A 21406-nucleotide genomic window follows, 5' to 3' on the forward strand; every position below is an offset into this window, starting at 1 on the left:
TGTTGTACCTGTAGCCTATCGAAAAAGGCGAAACTTCTTTCCCGTGATTTCCTCCTTCCCTTGTTACACATACACAGACGCACACGTTCGTACACCTACGAACGATTCCATTTACCTCACGCGCCAAACACGTACAAAGGCTGACCCGCGGTTCGCCTCGCGGATTATTATGCTATTAATCAGCCTTGATGACACTTTACCGATGCCACACAACGCGCGGAGTCGAACCCCGACGCCTTTCTCTCCTTCTCTCTCACTCTCACATTCTACGCCACTCTTCTTCTTACTATCTATTAACCCTCGAAACAATTGCGAATTGACTGCCGCGGGTTACGGCGAGGCGCGAAATCCAAACGAATTTATCGTTATTTTATGTATTGCTCCGTTGCCCGCTGTATAATCTGTGCGCGATGTTGCAGGACTACCCGAACTCGGTTCCAGTATATTCACCCGAGGACCTGTAACATCGGTGTCGAAAGATTTCGTGTTCAACACCCTGTAAGGAGACTCACGTGTTTGAGGTAAGAATTCAAGTTCCGAAAAATATTAGTTATTTTACACATGTTCGGTATGGTTATTGGTGCAGGTGCTCTCATTGATAAATACCCGCTGTATTTTATAATTCAATCGACGGAAGCTTATGTTGATAGTTTTACAAGATTTTTTTTTGTTCTCACTATCCGTACCGAGATGAACAGCTGCTGACAAATCGAGCATGTAAGAAAAATTGACTATGTATATATCGTTGGTAAATATATCGTTATTTGAGTTTATGCCTGCGCATATATATGTATGTACACGTACGTACGCGTGTAAGATATGCTGCTGTCAATTTGACGCGGCATTTTCAAATTCGGTAATACACGCCTGTATAACTTATAGTCGAATAAATATTTACAACGATATCGATGTTGCTTGAACAATGCGCGTGTGCAGAATCTATACGTTATAATGAAACAGGCGTGTTGTGGCTGTTGGGTTGCCACACGGCTTCACGAAGAGCGTGACAAAAAGTTTGGTAGAAATTTGTGGTTTTTTTTTTTTTTTTTGTTTCTGTTTCTCTCTACTTTTTCTTGCTTCTCGCCTTCTTTCCTCTTTTCCTCTTCCATGTGGACACATCCTGATGTCGTTTACGCGTGCTGGCTCACCGCCCGGCACCTCCTTATTTTCTCAAAAGCACTGCAGCAGCAATTTCTACGCGCGACTCGATCCCGAGCCCGTGGCTAATTGACACGCGATACAAGAGGGTATCACGTCGTAGGTAAAACGAACGTAGGACACGTATACGTGTTCCGAATTACATTATAATTTATAATATCCTCGTAGAGCGTATACATCTGTGTGTATACGTGTGTAGACATACACGGGGGGAACGGTGTTGCGGGTTATTGGGAAAAAAGTTTTACCGTGATAAATCTGAAATTTAATTCGCCCCGGGCCTGCAGCGGAGGGTAACGAAAAAAAGGATGAACAAAGGTAGAAAAACACGGGCAGTATTCGGTGGTTGAATTCAAATCCGTTAAAAACGTGTTATACTTATACACGGAGGCGGAACGAGTAAGGTGTTTGTATGTACGTATTAATATACACGCGGGCTTAATTCCGTTTGAAAGAAAATTTTTTTAATAATAATAGTAATAATAATAACAAAAGACAAAAGAACCGGCGTGAGAAGTAAATTTTTTATAAACAAATTTTCGCTCTCCTCTTCGGCTCGCGTACCGCAATCTATATATAATTATATACATATGTATAATACAGCTGTGATCAAAATGAATTTAATAAACGCCATCGCGGATGAAATCTGAGTTTGAGTTGTTCGTGCAGACAACGAAAGAAAGCCTGTGTACGGTGCGAATATATAATATTCCGTGAAAATCGTTGAATTGAAAAATCATCGACCCCCCCCCCAGCCCCTTGGGTTAAGTCGTCGGTAGCGCGCGCTAAGTCGATATAGTGTTTTGTTTGACCCCGAGACCCAGCGAAGAGCGAATGCAGCTGTATATATGGGGCGAGCTGCGAAGCAAAATACACTCTCGAGAGTCTCCGCGGGGGATGAATCGAGTGTCACTTGTTTTCACCATCGGGGCCAAAACTCCCGGGGGACACGTCGAAAATACCTATCGTTCTTCGACGGCGTCGGTGGTGGTGATGGTGGTGGTGGAGGCGGCCTGGAGGGCGGCGCCTGATCAAATCGATATATAGCGTTTTGTTTTTACGTCCTGCTAAAAGCTTCGAACCTTCCGTTCACTCCTTATCCCACATCCTCATGCCGTTACTCCCTCTGCACTCGCCGGTAGGTTACGCGGTATTTGTTTTTTTTTTTTTTTTTTTTTAACCTTCGCAAAACCATCCCGCCGTCAGGGAAAACCCTTTAATTTGTTTTATCGAAGACAGTCTGTTTCTTCGGTCCAATTTACGTGCGAGTATAAACATTACCTGTACGCGTGTGTAAGAAACAATCTAACAACGGAGGCGATCGATCAATTCACTTCTCACTCTCTCTTTCGCTTTTTCTCTTTCTCTCTATACGTGTTCCCCGTCCGTCTGTTCCGGCACTCAAATCTGCAGTCAATTGTTTCCAGCTAAACTGTTTGCCTTTTGGAGAGAATGGGAATGCGAGAGAAAGAGAAAGAGAAAAAGAGAGAGAGAGAGAGCGGGATTGAGGAGCAGTGTGAGAGGAGGACCGAGGGCAGCACCCCACGCTAAGCCGACGTGTTTACACAGCTAAATACTAGAGAGGAGAGAGAGACTGTTTGTAAATCAAGAATTTAAAAAAGAGTGGGAAAGGTGGAGGTGGTGGAGGAGGAGGCGGGAGGAAATCGTTTAGGTGAGAATCGGTATACACATGTCTGCGTGGTATGAGAAGAAGAAGAAGAAGAAGAAGAAGAAGAAGAAGAAGATATAACCGGCGCGACGTGATGCCTGGATTCGAGCGAGGTGTCCAGATTAAGATCCAATACAGATTAGGTCATCTAGTTATAAATTCTGCCGCGTAATGATTGCGCAGCGTGGATAGAATTTTCAATCTTCGTGCTCTCTTACCACAAGAGAGATATAATATACACGGTACACCTATAAAGATCTAGCTTATTACCCGGTTGGGTGTATTCGTGGGTCCACGTAGCATGATCTCGCTTGTAGAAAACCGTCTCATGAAATTAAGACGCATTCGTGAGATGGGTTTTCAATTTGAAAACAATTAATCATCGCCTTCCATACGTTACCAGGTAACGACTTAATTATAAAACAATCACGTGTGCCTTCGACGAAACAAAACACTCCATCGACGCGATACGGCCCAGCTAGCGTCTCCTCTCCTTTTCAGAGTATGTGCTAAATCACCTTCGGGTCGTTTGTTACCCGCGCCCTCAATGCCCCCCATTCCATCTCTCTCTCTCTCTCTCTCTCTCTCTCTCTCTCTCTCTCTCTCTCTCTCTCTCTCTCTCTCTCTCTCTCTCTCTCTCTCTCTCTCTCTCTCTCTCTCTCTCTCTCTCTCTCTCTCTCTCTCTCTGTCTTTCCCTTTCACTCCATCTCCGCATGCGGCACGAGAAAGAGAAAGAGAGAGGAAAGTTGAACATGCGAAGAAGAATTTTTCCCGAACAGAGAGAGCCCACATCGTGAAATTGATCGTTTAGTTAAATCGGGATCAACTGTTATAGATGGGTGCTCGGTTTCGTGTGTCCTTCACCGCGTATCGGCCGCAAGGAACCATTGTACAGCAGGGTCCTTCCTTACGCACGTCAGTTATCCAAAAAATCTCGAAAGGTATCCATCTCGGGATCTCGAACCTCGCTACCTTCATTCATGGTTGAAGAGATTTCTTCTGTTTACTATCCCGCACACAGAGGCGAACACACCCACGCGGGGCCACGGACGTGTGTTACGTGCACATTACATCCCGTATATTTTGTGAAGATCGGGGACCTCCTGGCGGCCGCTTACTACCGCGGTCAGATTGTCAGTTGTTTAATTAACCATGAAACAAGGGAGGAGGGTAGGAGCGGACACCATAGACGAAACCGCATGGGACATTTGATACACCCTCATGCCCGGAGGCCCTTTATAAGGTAGTCCTTGGAAAACACCATCGGTACCTGAATCCTCGTAACCAGATACCGCATGATCTCGGAACGTTCTTGGCTGGAAGTTGGTTGGAACCCTATATCACAGGTGCTGATGGCATTACATACACGCACGTTCCTTCGGACCCGCGGCATGAGGACGCAGGTAAAACCAGGTAAGAAAGGCTGCACCGGAGCAGCGTTTATCCCCCGCGATATAACAGGACGACCGACCAACCGACCCGGTAAAGACATCTGAACTAACCTCGCTGAAGCAGTCATTATCTAAAAGCTTCCGCTATTGATCAAGCAAACACACATCCGAGTCGCCATGCATGTGCAGGCGTTGCGCGGTCAGAGTGTGGTCCAGGTCTACTTCGTAATACTTGTCATAAATCAGGCACTCACTCGGACCTCTTACGGTCCGCGTGTCTGTGCGTTTCTCTGCTCCTTGTTTCAAGTCATCTCGACGCATTTAACTCCGACTCTCTCTCTCTCTCTCTCTCCCTCTTTATCTGGACAGAAAGAAGTCCGGTACTCTCGTCCAATGCTGGCGGCCTCTGCGGAGCATCACAGTCGACGGTGAAAAATCGATACGTGCAATATTCTTCGGGGTGAGAAGACGAGTCATTAGCCTGCCAGGCTAATGTCTCAATCTCAGTAATTAGCGACCGGTCGACGGCAGTCCGGGTTATCGATGAGATAATGCGCAGTGTCAGGTTCCGAGACGTGAACTCGGTCCAGCGATCCCTAACGAGCCCGGATAACGAGAAAGCGTTACACCGGCGAATATCCCCTGCAATGACCCCTTGTAGAAACGTCCGGAAAACGACACTTCAACACGCGTTTCAGGCAAAGATTCTATCTCGCGTGTCGAACGATGATGATACGATATTTACTTTCGAACAAACGGTACGCTCTACAACTTCGGACGAGGAGGACCCTGATCCCAATTCGTTTCACATCTTTTTCCGACGATACTCAAAGTCTTGAAAGTTATCGAGAACCCGCGGAGATAATAAAACAAGATCACTCACCGAACGTGCTTTGAGATATAGCCACGCGTTTTCTCATAGCTCTCACACGTACACTTCGCAATATTAACTTGTAGCCATTGTACTTTATCGAGAATACATCGTCGATGGATTTAATAATAAGATAGTTACACTGAGAAAAATTTCATTTGTTACAATAACTTGAGAAGTTCAGTAAAACAGGTATCGTTAAAAAAAAAACTGTTTGAATATTGTTGGAATTACGAAAAACGAGGTACTTTTTTTGCTAATTGCGACGCAAAATCAGTTTGTGAGGTTTGCTCTACTTTGTTAGTTAAACAAGGCTTTAACGTCAATTTATTGTTGCACAAGCATTAAATTTTCGCAACAGTGACATGAAAATATAGTAACAGTGATCGTAATGAGAAAGAACAGTAACGGATACCAGAGTTTCCGGTAACAGCTAGAAAACTAATTTTCATTTTCTACCTAGAACTATGTTTTTCGATTATGGTAAAAAATGAAAATAGTTAAGGACTGAGCGGTAACCGGAACTAAAAATTTCTCTCAGTGTAGAGTAAATCGCTGCTTTATTTCTCGCAGACTCCTGTAAGCTATACAACAACGGTAAGAACGTAAAACGGTTCGAGTTGTTTCACTGCGCTCTCTCTCTCTCTCTCGCTCTCTCTGCTGCTCCTAGTCTTACGTTTTTTCAAACTTCTCAATGGAGCCGATCGCGTACCTCGCGGAGACTCTGGCTGGTTGGTATTCTCCAGAGACTATCATGCGTGTAATTAGAATGGTGCAAGACGTCCCTTTGTTTCCTGGATGAGGTGCTTTTGTCGTTTTCCATATTTATCTCCACTCGGCCTGTATTTTCGGACACTGCGGTACGAGGAAAGTTGTTCTTTCTCGGTCCCAAGAAGAGAGAGAGAGAGAGTAAGAGAGAGGCTGCGGCTCCTAGGCGGTCTCGTGCGACGGAGCGTGATTAATATGGAAGGTTCTAATATACGAAAGCAAAACGCCTAACGCGTCGGTAGGCCTCGTTCCTCTCCTCCCTTTCCCGGCGTCGCGGCATGCACGATATTTCATTCTATTCCAAGAACAATGTCGATGGAAGGTATCGGTTACCTTATGACCCTTTTATGCGCTGAGTACTCCTTTCAACGCCTCGAATCTTTTCTCCTTATTTCTTACCCGGCCTCGGGCTTTATCTTTCCTTTGTTTTCTTTCATTTTTTTTCTTACCGCCTAATTCCCCCCCCCCCCTCCATCTCTCGCTCTCTTACACACACACTCTTCCGTCCTCGATCATCTCTCCTACTTTCGTCGTCTCCATACCGATTCTTTCACTACCCATAATACGCCGCCGCTAATGAGCACCGATTATTATGTCTCTCGCCTCCGGTATAACAATCGACCATCGGTCACCTCGATCGCTCTCTGTGATCCGACGCTCGTTTATTTCGACCAAAACAAAAGATCTCACTGACGCGCGATGATAAAAGCTCGATGCAGGGGGGCGGGCAAAGCCCATCATCTTAGTCTCGCATCCTACCACAGTTGATACAAGCAATATTAGAAACATAAAGAATGTTGCACAAGTGAAAGAATCATTTTTCGCCAAGAACCCTTCGCAAGGGGGTGAGAAGACAATATAACATAAAAAAAAAAATATATATATATACACATACATATCTCTTTGGCGTGGCGTGGCGTTAGGTGGGCACGGATACTTAAGCACGAAAAGGAACAAAGCGGGATCTGAGATCGGGGTAGAATGGAATCGAGTGCGTGGAATGGAAGGAAATAGAATTGCCAAACGCACGCCAAATGTGCTTCGAGGTACAATTGTACCTACCTACTCGCGGAGCTGAAACGAATCGATATCGTGACGGTATATACGAGACAAATTAGTTGCTTGTGGTCCAATATTCTCCGCCCTAACGTTTCGCCCCATCGAGGTGCCGCCGGACCAGAACAGTCGGGGGATTGCGAGAAGCGTCCCGTGGGGTTGGCGTGAAAACAACTCCACGCATCACGATCCGCAGACGTGAAACAAAAACGGTGTGTGTGTGTTTTTGTGTTTGCAACAGCGTCGCGATTCTGTCGACGAAAGGTGGTGACAGCTGCCGATGAACTCTGCCGGTGCGGAAACAACTTTTGCACACCACAAGACGTGGAATTGGCGGAATTGATGGACACGGAAAGGTTTTCCTCCCTGCGGGCAATTACCCGATGGTCTCGAGGGTATGTTTCTCTTGTTTCCTACTGTCCGCCAAAGCCGTTGTCCAGGTGGGCTGGATAAAAAGGTGGCCATATCGCGGGAACGACGCTAATTATTTCACAATCTATTAAGCGGTGGGCGGTCATTTTTCTTCTCAGGGTCGTAATGTACGAGCTATAGAAGGATGTAGTGTAATGGGGGTAAATTTGTCGGTGTTGTACCGTATTGATTTAGGGAGAATATGTGGTCTGAATTAATAGCAACCTGTCCCGTGGAAGCGTCGTGATGGATTACATTATATGGGCCGTCAATAGTGGCCGGGGTTCTTTGTTTAGCTAACGCGGGAATTCCGGCTGATGATTTCCAACCCGCGCCCTTTGACGATGGAAAAAGTAATCGTTAACCACCAACGATTCGTATTGTTTGACCGGGAGTGCCGATATAAACCAAACGCCCTTTCTTATTCGCCTAATTTTACCCACTTCGCGTGAAACGTGAAGCTCCGACTACACGCCTGTCCTTCCAAATCTTATACCAGCGGTCCTGTTGTTTTCTGGAATTCCTTTTTCATCCGACCGCACGCGGTCTGTATAACTACAAGAAACGCGCCGGATCTCAAAATGATTAAAAACTGAGAGGGGAGTGCGGGACGCGGTTAGGCGGAGTAATTAATAAGGGAGAGTGAGGAAAAAAAGAAAATTATATTAACGGGGGTGTCATTTATCACGAGGAAGTCGTGCTGGCGCAGGTGTCATCGTGGATGGAAGCGAGAAGCGCTAATGACGACCGATGATGATGAACGCCATCCTGCTACATTTATACCCCATGTGTTGATGCTTCGATGATAAATTAAGCGATCGGTACTTTAGCACGCGGTTCTTACAGGTCTACGTATCGTCCAACGTTTTGCAAAACGCGTTTACGCAGGATTCGACGAAGGCACGGAAAGCACGAGATACACTGACAAAGGATAAGTCTTCTAATACACCTGGGAGCTTATCAAAATCTGATAAGACTGGGCAGCGGCAGTCCATTCCTTGCCCTAAGCCAGTGTTGCTTCGGGCCAAAACTCATCCGCCACCAAGCCCGGACTCGTCTCAGAGAGGAAGAGAGAGAGAGAGAGAGAAAGAGAGAGCGAGAGAGAGGGAGAGGAAGCGAGAAACCCGACCCAATCCAAGTCGACTAACCTGACCGAGCTCAACGCGGCGCACACATGCCAACGTTCCAGTGTCGAGGATCAGAGCTCGGGGAGAATGTGCGATGGTGTGTGACTCGACATCCCCATCCCTGGTTCTCCAACTCTACTTGTTCTCTCCCTTCTTCTCTTTCACTCTCTCACTCTCTCCTGCTCTCTGTGTGGTGCGTCGGGTGCTTGCTTCATGCTTGGAGATTGCTTGGGGGCTTTTTGGGTTCGGTTATATTGAATAACTCGCTCGCTGGACCGCGAAAATATACGATGAATCCGTCGAGCGGAGCGGGGTGAGATGACTTCGTGTAGTGTATGCTGCATGGATTTGTTTTTCGCCAATACCTAGCTTGTTGCCAATTTCAGTTCCGGGAGGTACTTGGCTCGGCTCCTCATCCGTGCTATTTGAATTTTAATCTCTATTCGTAATCCGGGATCTATTTTATTCGATCACTGATCGCCATCGCGTCATTGGAATCTCACTATCGGTGACACGAATCGACGGTTTTCATGACTCGTTCGAAGACGGTTGTTTCCAATGCCTAAATTTACCCGGTAAGCCCACGGCGTTTCTGTTTTTACTGATTCACAATTTTCGAAGAAGCTCTTTCGTAAGAATAAATGCACTCAGCTTGAGCATAGATTATATTAACAATACATTAGGGTTTCAAAAGACCCCCGAGGTTTCTCAACTTGCAAGCAATACCAGAAAGTGATTAGGGTTGTACCTTCGCTCTGTAATCGCCTCAAAGTCTTTCGGAACAGTTGTATTGACAATGCGTTGAACAAGAATCGGAGCATCAACATCTTGTGGTATATCATCTCAAAGCCTGATCTTTTCACGAGAGATGTGTCGTTGGTGTTTAGTCAGCTTGATTTTCGATCGAAATAAAAGTGTTTACAATGTTTCGGTATATCCGGATGCGTCTCATAAATTCAACTTTCCCCACCGATTTCAGCGCGTGTAAGTAGAAATGTAATCAACTGGGAAATTCCCATTTGTCGAGGTAGCGTCTTCCTCTTAATCTGCTTTTTCGTCCGTTCAAAAGATCGTACAATCGGTCATAACCATAAAAATTCTGAATGAGCCCTCGACACGGAAAGCGAGAAGACAGAGAGGGGCGAACTCATTGATCGTTTAACACTTTGAAAATGCCCGTTAGGATCGAGTCCAAGTACAAAAAGTAAAAGGTGCGGTATATAACATCGGGGCAATGAAACCACTAGCGTGAAATGCTTACCACGCGTTTGTGCGAGACGTCTATCCACCCAGCCACCCACCATCTCTACCCTTTCTCACCTCCCCCCTCTCACCTACCTGTCTGCCTACTGACTAGCGGCAGTCAGTCGACAGGTGGTAATCTATGGAAACCATAGCACGGCACTACGGTCTAACCGACCTTTAATGCTCTTCTTGCGGGGGATTTACCCTAAGGAACACCCGGCAGTGAGATCCCAGGTGTAAACGGACCGATACCGTAGTACGTGATGTTTCACCTAAGGCACGCTCCTGGATGTCGGGTTGGAAAGGACGGGACTAAGTGAGAGAGATCGTCCCTTATAGTTTTTGGAATTGTCTATTCATCTTGTAACCCAGAAGTGGAACTAGAGCCGAGGAGAGATTGGGAACGATGAAGGGATAGTGAGGAGCTTCGTCCACCAAATGTGATTTCAGAGACGTAATTTGAAAATCGTCAAACCGACGGCAGCCGCGGCCCTCCCGGCGGCTCTGGTGAAATGAAATTACGCAACCCTCTTCCAGATTGTCCCTAGAGCGAGCCGATGCGGAGAGAGAGAACCCCGCCACAAAGGCACATCGTTTGCCGGGTACAACGTCGTAACAACAACAATTTAGCTAACCGCTAACTGGTATCAAACGCTCCGCTAATCGCTCCACGTCGTATAAGCGATACAAATATTCACCCTGTGCACAGGTCGTTTAAAACGAAATGGCTCTTATCGTACCCGCATCGGTAATTGGAATACAATACCAAAGACCTTGGATCTCGTTAGTTTTTCACATTTGACAAAGCTAAAGGTCCAATGCAACGTTTTGCTGTTTGAAAAACCGACAGCTGATCTCTGGATTCTTTTCCGCCGTCGAATCAGTTTTTCACATCAACTTATGCGGGTGGAAAATGTTGAGATACCTTCTAACTTTTTCAGTGATACGAGTCAAGTTTGTACATTTCAGAGATGGACAGAGACGCTGGAAAGCAACGAGGGAACGAAGTAGCTCTTTTGAAAACACATGTTCAACTTCGGAAGTTCACTGTTTTTACACATGTCCCAACCAAAGGACCGTCGGTAAACCGTCGAAAGCGAGCAACAAAAGGGAAAGAAGAATTGCAAGAGTAGAACTTACTGATTTTTAGCGGCGGCAGCTCTGTCCCTCTGTCTCCGATTCTTGAACCAGTTTCCAACCTGCGTTGGTGTCAGTCCCGTCGCTCCTGCGAGTTCCCGCTTCTTTCCCGGATTCGGATAGGGATCCTGGAGGTACCACTCTCTGAGCAAGGACCTAGTGCGTTCCTTGAAGCAATGGGTCTTCTGCTCGCCGTCCCAGATTGTTCTGGGCAGGGGGAACTTCTTCCTTACCCTGTACTTGTCCACCGGACCCAGCGGCCTTCCCCGCAGCTTCTCGGCCTCCTGATAGTGCGCCTCGAGCCACATCGCCTGCAGCTTTCCGTGCGAATCTTTCGTGAATTTATGCCGTTCAAGGATCGCGTAAAGCTCGCGAAAGTGGCCCGAATGGTAGGCGACTATCGCCCTGGCTCTCAGCACCGCTTCGCTCTGGTTCAACTCCTGGATGTTCGGGTGCGCTACCGGCAGGCTCCACAAGAACCTTGCCAGCCTCTCGATGTCTCCGCTTTCTTCGAGCGTTTCGCAGACCGTCGCTACCTGGCCAACCGTAAATGACAGCGGCAACGCGAAGAGCGGCGCCGGGACGATCGGCCCACTGTTGTTCGGCGTCGCACTTCCAGTACCAGCTGGAGCAACGGCTGACATCTCGGTTCTTATTGATGGTTGCGGCCTGGCCTCCCGGTTGTCAGCGACAGTCAAAATTCATTCGGGGAACGGGGAATTTCGCCGACCAATACCGATTCGCTTCCTCGATATCCTAGAGAATTTCGACTCGGAGTTGGCTAAACGCGGTTTGATCCGGAGGCCTTTCTTCGGGGACGTTCTCAAAAATTCATCCGGGCTCGTGTGTGGTTCCAAAAACTTTATATTTATGGCGATGCTTAGCGATAAACTTTTTTTTTAATTCTTCTTAGCAACCTGGGGAAATTATGGGGTAATAATTGAAGAGCTAATTATCGTTGCGGGGGTAAAGGCTTATTAAAGTTTTTAGGTTACTTGGCTTAATACGTAATCATTTTTTTTCTCTTCGTTTGATTTCGTCTAGTAATTTCACTTGGAATGATATATTCCTGTTTACGACGCAGCGGTTTTTCCCGCGGCGTTAAAGTCACTTTACCAGCGACATCATAATCTTCACATACTTTAGTCCAATGGATTACACAATATTTTATTAGTCTTCCGCCAGAGCTTCGCATTTGTGGTATATTATCGGCGGTCCGTAATTTCGGAATCACTAAAGTGTTCATAAAGTTCTCAAACATCCGTTAACCATCGCACTGACAAAGCCTTCACTTTATAACAATCCCTAAATTACAACTAGCTTTCTATCTTTGAACCAATAGCAATTCGAGCTCCGTTGCAAACACCTTTTTTCCCCCCCCGTTCTTCGATTTACGTCACGAATCAGTTCGAATCACTTTTTCAATTCAATTCTCACTCACATCGTATCACGTTGAATTTTTTCCTCATTATTTCTCTTCACCCTCCTTGCACCCCGAAACGATCGACAAACTTCACCGCCACAATTTACGAAAAGATAGTGTGAATAAAAACTTGCCTCTACAACGAACCAACAGACAACAAACAACACGTTCACTCATCGGTATAAGCAATAATCAATTTTACCTGAATTACTCACGTTTATTTATCATTTTACGTATACTCGTTTTTTTTTTTTTCGTTATTGGTTTTGATTTTCATACGGTAGTTTATTATTACTTTTTTTTTAATTTTCCTGCTTTTTCCCGACTGTTCAAGGAAGTCCTGCGGTTAGGCGAGGGGTGTTGCAACGCATTATTGTTATTATTATTGTTATTATTATTGTTGTTATTATTATTATTATTAGTATTATTATTATTATACGGTTTTGATTTTCGATAGAAATTCGGAGTAGTTGCTACGCGGTGGTCTGCAGAGTCCAGTTTTTGGGCTGTTGCTTCAGTCGGATCAGATAGCAAACTGGTTTCGTTTACAAGCCGTCGTCCCTACCCCGGCTCTCCCCTGCATGATACGTTTGTCCGTGGACGTCACATCGGAACTCCGGGACCAGGAGTCGGTTCTACCTACTCCTCAAAAACGCCGGCCAATACAAGGCCACGCCCACAAAGAGGATCACGATTGGCCCGATCCCATCCCCGTTCCCATGGCAACCTTTATGCGACCCCCGTCCCCCCCACCCTCCCCACCGTCCCCTTCCACCTCTCTCCGCACTTCCTCCGCACAAGTTTTGCCTTGGTTTAATTATCCCCACCCCGTGTATACCCGGCCGGTAAATTCCCCTCCTTACCTCCTCCTCCCCCCCCCCCCCCCCGCCCCGGCCCCCACCCCTCAGTAACTCACTCCGACCGTACATCCCTCCGGTTAGACTCTCCCGCAAAGTCGGAGTAACAACCCACGCCTTCCTCACACTCGTTATACCCGCTACGCTCAATGTAGATATAACACGCTCGCTGGGCGGGTACACTTAAAGTGCATCTGAAACAACCCGGCGGAGATATCTTTCGGGGAACCTGTGCAGCCACCCTACCAGAGATACCGAGATGTTTGAGGAGTGAAAATTACTCTCTTATATTGAAGGACGCCTGCGTAGTCCGTCTTTATTCTTTGATCCAGGACTAACGGATACCGACGTAAATGGAAATAGACGTACCGTGACGATTCTGTGAACCGTTGTCGTATTCGGATTTTCAAAGTTAATAATCGAACGCGAGATATTTCGTATCTTGATCATATGGAAGAATTTTTCTACGGCTTTGCAGCCGGTCGTGCGATCTAGAGGCGGTCCAAAGGTTATTTTAAGTTATCGAACGACGCCGGTGCATTTTGTTATATAATTATCCGCGTTGGTTCGCTGTTAAAAATGTTCGTAAATGTGCAAACGACGCTACATCGGATCTCCAACTCACTTCGAAGCTGCGAGGATAGGCATGTATGGTACTCCGAGTGTACACTTAGGTTAAAATGGCCGCTGAAGTTTCTTACACAGCATGCAATACGCGATGTACGCAGCGTCTCTTAGCTTCCGTGACGTCCTTTTTCATTCAGGGATTTCCCAAACGTAACGGTAATCGCGGGGGTTCTTTGAGCTTTTACGACGACATTGAAGTACCAGCAGGCCTCTGCTGAATGGTGTCGTCATGCTAACGGAGGTGTCTACGGAAGGTTGGTCGTGCCTCAATCGTATTTATGCCCAGGTATGTCACAGATGGTCAGGTACTTACCCTCCATCCAAGGTGACTCGGATTACTGAAGTCCAGGTCGATGCATACGCAGTGCAACGTAACTTCGCCCAAACCCAACCCAGTATTGGAAGCAATTAGTCCTTGGCTGGTGGTCGCATTTACTCGTACTATACGGCTTGGGCAGCAGGATGGGTATTAGCCAAGGAATGGGAAATTCTCAAGGTCAAAATTTACCCAGACTTCCGTAACTCTATCCTTATTATAACAGCTTTGTCGCATTTGCTATCAGAGCACGGATTACTTTAAGTCGACAGACTTTGCAAAGCCTCTTTGACTTCGTTTCTCATTTATCACAGGAACACAATCGTCTTCCAAACTATAAATCTAATCCTATACCCACGGTCGACGTTCAATTCGAACGAAACAAAGGGGTACTTAGAGTATCAGGACTTCGGATAATACATTTACTGGCAGTACTATTTAAGCTTGATGCAGGTCGAATATTTCTTTTCTTCGTCTCCCAATACCGAGAAAATTCACACTGTGAAATGTTGATGGTAAATCGTTATACAGAGCTAGTTTCTTCGCAGACTTTAACGGTCCGTTTTAAAGGTCCTCTTTGAGATAACCTTAAAGAGGCTCCAGTCTAACCGGCATTTATTTATTTTTTTCTCTCAAGTTGCATCGATGGCAGTACGACAGTAAGGAAAGAGATAGGCGATCGCCATCGGACGACTAGATACGGCGTATAACCCGTTATAGATTCCGCGCTTAGTATAAAGATAACCTGTCAGCGATATCATGAGCTCGCCGCACATCGCATCAGAAAGGCGCGGACGATTATTACGATGAAATTCGACACGAATGTGAGACAGGTAAATTCTGACAGTAGGGGATCACCTCGAGAGGCTTCAAGAATAGGTATATAAGTTACCCTGCAACTGCGACATGCATTAAGCTACCGCAGCTGTGCGCAGCTGGCTGACTTTATGGATCGAGACGATTTCCGCGTGTCGCTCTATACGAATGCGTGCAAAAACGCGTCTCATCTCGCGATTCGATTATCCTCCTACCAGACCTTTCATTTCGCGTCTCGAACGCAGGAAATGACAGAAAAATTTAATCGAACGGGTGAGACGGATTTCTTCGACGTGTAACCGTGAATCCGGCATGTTGACGAAGAACGTTGCCGCCCATGCGGTTGGGGGGAAACTTGTGTACGACATGCACGACACCTAGGGGTGCACAATGGGGCTGGAAGTTCTTCGGTGTATCGATGTGGGATAATCCTGTCCGATTTTTACGGCATCCAGATATTTTCTCCTCTCCTCTCCTCTCCTCGTTTCGCTCTGGGTTCTCTAATTCCGCGTGTATGTTCCCCGCTAATACCGGCCTTCCTGCTCGAGGTTGTTGTTCGGGTAGGTACACCCTGCATCTATGGGCGAAGTAAGGGCGAAGGCAGAACTCGGCGGGTAGGTATATACGCTTGCAGCGTTGTAATACTCTCGCAGTCTACCATCACGAGCGTAGGGTAACAATATGGGTGATGTGTCCGCGCGGACTAATGCCTGGTGCCATTATTATTGAACGGCGTACTAATGGGGTGTGATCCTCTTCCTCTCGTCGCGCAACAGTCCCGTCATGAGAATTTAATGGTTTATGCAGCCTCCCCGCGTTCCATCCCTTCGGGGCAAAAAAACGTTCATGTTTTTGTTTTCAAATTTTTCCGACACACGCAGTGACAAACGTGGGGCAACGGTGCGCTAAGTGATAAACATTTGAATCACGGATCACGGCTTCAGTTTCGTGTGGATTTAGGTTGTACGTACATTCTTTAATCGTGCCAACGACGGAAAATTATCGAAAACTTTACTCATCCCAAAATCTGAGAATCGCTGGTTGTAAATTGGGGTCAAAGTCGCGAGGTGGAGTGAAATTTTCACCGACGGTAGCCATGTTGCGATTCGTTTTGCGTCAACGTATTAATTCTTCTTTTTAGAATTCAACCAACTGTAAATAGTTTTGAAATCCTTCTCGGAACTCTGATCACGCTGGGGACAATCGTATGACGATTCACCTTTTTCTCCATTTTTTTTTTTATCGAGTCGGGACGAAGCCGGGGGTTGAAAATAATTGCTGCCGAAGCATAACGCATGGGGGTGCTGGTTTTGGTTTGAGATTTGGGAAGAGTGGCGCCAAGGAAGTCCTCCTTTGCGGCGAGGTGTTTACTCAGGAGTTGATGGGACGCGGTGCGCGGCAGAGATGGTGAAATTTGAGGTTCGTCCCGTTACTCGAGCAAGCGGCGCTGCAGGGAGGACGGAATCTTTCCGCCTCCAACCCGAGGCAGGCTCTTCCTCGGAGGATGACGAGGCGCATCTGGGCTGGCGCCATCTCGATTTGTTTGTTTTACTTCGCGGCGAACCACGCGGGATGGGCCAGTCAAACGCCCTACGCCGCACTAGACGAGCTTTTCCAATACACTTTCGTTCCCTTTTCTACCACTATATCACCACCGCGTCTACCTACCACTGAAACGCGAACGGATTCGGGGGTTAATGAGGTCGTTAGCGGACGTTTAACCCCACGGCTGACTCAATCTTAACGTCCGACAACAAGGAGATGCAGCTTCTTTGACAGACGCATCTGTTATCTCTGAAGACTAAAATATCACTTACTTCCGGCTATGTAGACGTCGCGGGCGAAAATATTCAAACATTATGCGGCGTGTGAAACACGACGCGGAAATTCGCTCTGCAAATTATTTTCACCATGTATATATTTGCAAAATTTAGCATCGATTTCCTTGGTTCTTGTTTTATACTGAGAGAAGTTTTTAGTTCCGGTTACAGCTCAGTTCTTAACTATTTTCGTTTTTCACCATAATCGAAAAATATAGTTCTAGGCAGATAATGAAAATTAGTTTTCTAGCCGTTACCAGAAAGTCTAGTACCCGTTACTATTCTTTCTCGTTACGATCACTGTTGATATATTTTCTTGCAACTGCTGCGAAAATGTAATGCTTGTGCAAGAATAAATTGACGTTGAAGCCTTGTTTGACTAAAAAAGTAGAGTAAACCTCACAAACTGATTTTGCGTTGCGATTACAAAAAAAGGATCGACGATAGCGCAAAATGGTTAGGCGTACCTCGTTTTTCGTAATTTCAACAATATTCAAACAGTTTTTTTTAACGATTTCTGTTTTACTGAATTTTCCTAGTTACTGTAACAAATGAAATTTTTTTCAGTGTACCGTTGTAAGGCGAAAATCTCATCGAACGTGTCTGACGGTATTTCGATCAAGGTTTCTTACAACAATCGTTGACGGGCATTGATCACAGTTTGTCGTGCATTATTACTATCGCTATTTTTCCTCTTTTCCATCCGGCGAATATTCTTCTCTTTTTTAAAAACGCTTACCGGTACAGCAGGCGGATGAAATTCACGTCGGGGTGAGCGTTGGTTGTTAATTCGCGCGTCGGGTTAACGCAACAATATAGTACATAACGTCATCGTTCAAACGGATCGTTAGCCAATTATCGAGTCATTTGCACTGCCGTGAATTGTTGGCAGAATATGTACTCGCTCCGCATCCCTGTGCTCGAGCAGTATATTGTACTTGAATTTCGCGAATTATTCACTACGGTGAGCATATTTTACGCTCCCCCGATTCCGTTCCCAATCCCACCGCAGCTCTATACCCTGCATATGCGTCCAAATATATCCCTCGGATTTATCAGATTTACAACGGTCCCTCTCTTCTCCCTCTCGACGAAGTAAAAATCGACGAATTATCGTCAATGTTGTTTAATGCCGAATAATTCGTTGATAAATTATTTCGGAAAAAACCGCACGCGTTGCTGATTCGCAACAAGGTTTCCAAGTCTCCTTAATTGCAATTTGTTATTCTTTGTTTCCTTTGTTTTCCTCCCACCTCTTTCTACCCGAAATTATCCCCCTGATACTCCCTCATCTCTCGCAAGTCTCGTTCTGACGGGTGAAAAGAGGCGACCGTACCTAAGCCCGAATGCACTTTCACATCGGAGGCGGATTCTGTGTTCGGCCGAGGCTGTTATTGCTGTCTCAGGGACGTCACGCGTCAGTCCGAGACGCGCGTCGCGACGCCTTCAGCGCGCCGCAGGAAGCACCGGGAACTCGATATCGCAAGCAAGGAGGAGCCGATGCGACCGCCACGCTACTAGCCGCACGGCTCCAAGGTGTTTGTTGTTACGACTTCTGACAAACGACGAAACCCCGCCGTCCCGACACCCTCGCAAACCGTTTTCCCATCGATTCTTAATGGTCCTTCGAAGTGCGCCGCTTCCTTCCCTCCTAATCGACCTCGGTTTATTTTTACTCACCGATTCAGCTGCGGTTTTTCACCTCCACCCGTTGTATTCGACCGATTCACACTCTTCGTTTTCACAATCACGATCAGCCGGTGTCTTTCAGAGTACGGAGGGCTGGTTTAGGGGTGTACCCGTCTCGGTCGTCGAACTGACATCGAACCCTGCGATCACTTTCCCGAAGCGAATCGCTCTTGGTCAATTTTCACTCACGCCTGACCCATAGACAGGAATTCGACAATGAAGCAACAGCCGATGCCCGTTACGCCGCCGGTTTTCCCCACACCGATTTCCAGCTTTCGTACCTCCTCGATGGTTTGTATACCCCGTGTCACGAAGCTGTCCTTCTTATTCTTATTCTTATTCCCCTGCTTACTCTTCGTCACTTCATTTCAAGCAAGACTTCGACGACTTCGTTGTGTTCGGATTCCTTTGACGTCAAAAGGAATATCGGCATTACACGATATACGTATTTTGCGTTCCCCTGAATTCTCGTGTATACTCCGATTTCATCGTGGCTATATTTGTATACCTACGGCTGGAATGATCGATACGAAACGCGGCGATGATGCGGAGTCAATTTTTAAACAACATTACACTCCGTCTAACTCGCGGCTTACATTTTCAATCGCCCGCTCTCCAGCTTCTTTGAAGTTTCATTGTACAATTCGGCTACTGTTACGCTTTGCCGTTTCAAAGATCTTCCTGAAAAATATCCTCGTAATACTTACGCGCGTCGAACTGGTTCAATTAACGTGAATTCTGATATTCGCGATAGCGCCGGAACGGTCTACTTCCGTTTCTAATACAGTTTACATCAAAGAGCCATTCCCCACACGCATGCAGGCTTATTGCATATTATCACATACCTGCGCAGTAATGCGTATAACAACTTGGCAAATGTTATTCGGAATTCCGAAACGTTTGTCGCACGAAGACAGACCCTCCACTTACACTTCCCATAAGTCGAGTACTTACAGTAATCGATCGTAGTATCATTTTACAAATAATCTCACCGACTTCCTCACCGGAAATTGGCAATTAACCTCCACCTCCCCCCGAAAACCGCTAGGACTAACTAATTACATTGCGACTAGAAATTAACCGTCGCTAAAAATTCTCGCGTCTCGTCGCACGGAATCGCCAATCGGTCTTTGAATTAACCGTAGACTTGAAGAAATGAAAAAACCAACAAACAAAGAAAAAAAAACCAGTTCTCACGATCAGGCAAATCGTATCTTAACGAATAATATACTGTTTTTAGCGATGAAAGGCAAGAAAATTTTTCAAGTCTCGACTATAATTCCGTACCAACAAGAAACTCGCCGATGATTTTGTCATCCGGGAAAATTGACGGAACCAAACTGTTGCCGGACTTAAGTTGTGGGATTGTTTAAATTCGCAAAATTCGGCGAAAATTGTACACCGGATGTTTACGTACAAGAGTGCTAAGTGCGTGAAGGTCAGAAAAGATTTTCGATAATATCTGGAACGCGCCTATTTCGAGGTGTGCCGGATTGTCCGAAAATCCTCTGAAAATCTGTTGAACGGTAAAGGTCTTAGTCAAGTAAAGTAGGTCCTCTACTTACTAGGGTTGTACGTTTTGGCGAAGAAGCTGACCAGCGTCGATGAGGGTTCGGCTAATTCTCACCTGGTTTACCGGTTTCCTGATCCGATGCCTTGTTGCCCCTGGATATTTGCAGCGACCGAAAAAGCTGTACAAACTTGGCCATCGGTAGTGAAATTCGTACGATGCGATTTAAATCGACGCGTTCGGATCTCGACGTTAAGCAGCTTATCTCCGAAGGCGTAGACCTTTTGTCGAGAATAGGGTACAGCTATACCTAGATCAGTTAACATCCTGGTATTAACGTTTTAACGTGCATATTACCTTCTTACACGGCTTTGTACAGCTCCTTAATCACATAATGTTCGACATTGTCAGTATATTTTACTACTGTGCCCGTATTTGTACCGCTGCAGCGGTCCAAAATCGCTCATTCACAATCGCCTGTCGTCACTAATTACACGAATTCATACCTCGGTCTCAGTGCAAGGTATTAAGGTTGGTATGCCTGCGTCTATGCGTGTTTGTCAAGCTAATGCAGGTATATAAAATTTATACCTTCTTCATTGCTCTTGTACTCCTCCGTTTCTTCTCTATTATTTTCTATTACGAACCTTCTACGTTACATATCTGATGATGGACGTTACATCGGTTCTTACGCAACGGAAATTTTATAGGTGAAAATACATTAAACTTGGGGTTTTTTTTACTTATTTTTAAAATTTTTTTTTTTCATCTGTTATTTCTTTCTCTTTGCCAATGGATGGAAATTAGAGGTTGGAATTTGATTTTCGAAAATTTGTAATTGGAAAGCAAAGTCGCAATTGATCGCAAGCGGTTATATCACGTGAATTGTAAAATTCATCCGGGTTATCACAATTTTCAAACCTGTTATGGAATAGTTTGATATTTTTTTGTCTCTCGAATTTTCGAAACCCTAAATTGTCGAACCGTAACATTACGAGAATTAATCTCAACTTTTTTTTTTAATCGATTCTCCCGCATATTCTGCGTTGCGATATTTCCGAAAATCGAGATTTTCACTCAATAACTGTGAAATGAAAAATTGTTTGGTCGGATTGAGGAAAATTACAGTCGACGTATAAATGAAGTGAATTGATTGCGCGGGGCTATCGGTGAAATATTTAGTAGCTATTACGTAATACAATATACGTTCTATAAATTCACGTTATATTAATTTTGTTTCAATAAACGTTGACTGCTTCAATTCATTATCTTCCCGTTCATCTGACGAAATACGAATTTTTTTTTTTCCTTCCTCGGTAAAATATTTCGTCGACTGCGACCGGCAAAATTAAAATCGATTTCTTTGCGGTCGGGAGAAAATTTTCCGCACAATAAAAGTGAACGATTCTTCATTCGATAAAATTATAACGCAAGAAAATATTTCACTAAATCGAGTAAATTTCAATAGTTTATTATTTCTTCAAAAGATGCAAATTTTTATACCAACGCATACGC

At 45.5% G+C, this 21406-nt stretch overlaps 2 protein-coding genes across 2 annotated transcripts in view; one reads left to right on the top strand and one right to left on the bottom strand.

Moving 5' to 3' along the window:
* The window catches only part of LOC107221011 (homeobox protein SIX3), a 36272-nt gene extending 23356 nt beyond the window's left edge, over window positions 1-12916 (bottom strand). Inside the window, exon 1 of the mRNA XM_015659848.2 lies at window positions 10837-12916. Coding sequence (XP_015515334.1) covers window positions 10837-11477 — 641 coding nt within the window. The 5' untranslated portion in view covers window positions 11478-12916. The remainder of the gene's footprint in view (window positions 1-10836) is intronic.
* Window positions 432-21406, top strand: part of LOC107221008 (SUMO-activating enzyme subunit 1) — a 34303-nt gene continuing 13328 nt past the window's right edge. The window contains exon 1 of the mRNA XM_015659845.2: window positions 432-521. The gene's annotated coding sequence lies outside the window, so the exon portion shown is untranslated. The remainder of the gene's footprint in view (window positions 522-21406) is intronic.

This window comes from Neodiprion lecontei, chromosome 5 (genome assembly GCF_021901455.1).
Source record: "Neodiprion lecontei isolate iyNeoLeco1 chromosome 5, iyNeoLeco1.1, whole genome shotgun sequence".
NCBI lineage: Eukaryota > Metazoa > Arthropoda > Insecta > Hymenoptera > Diprionidae > Neodiprion > Neodiprion lecontei.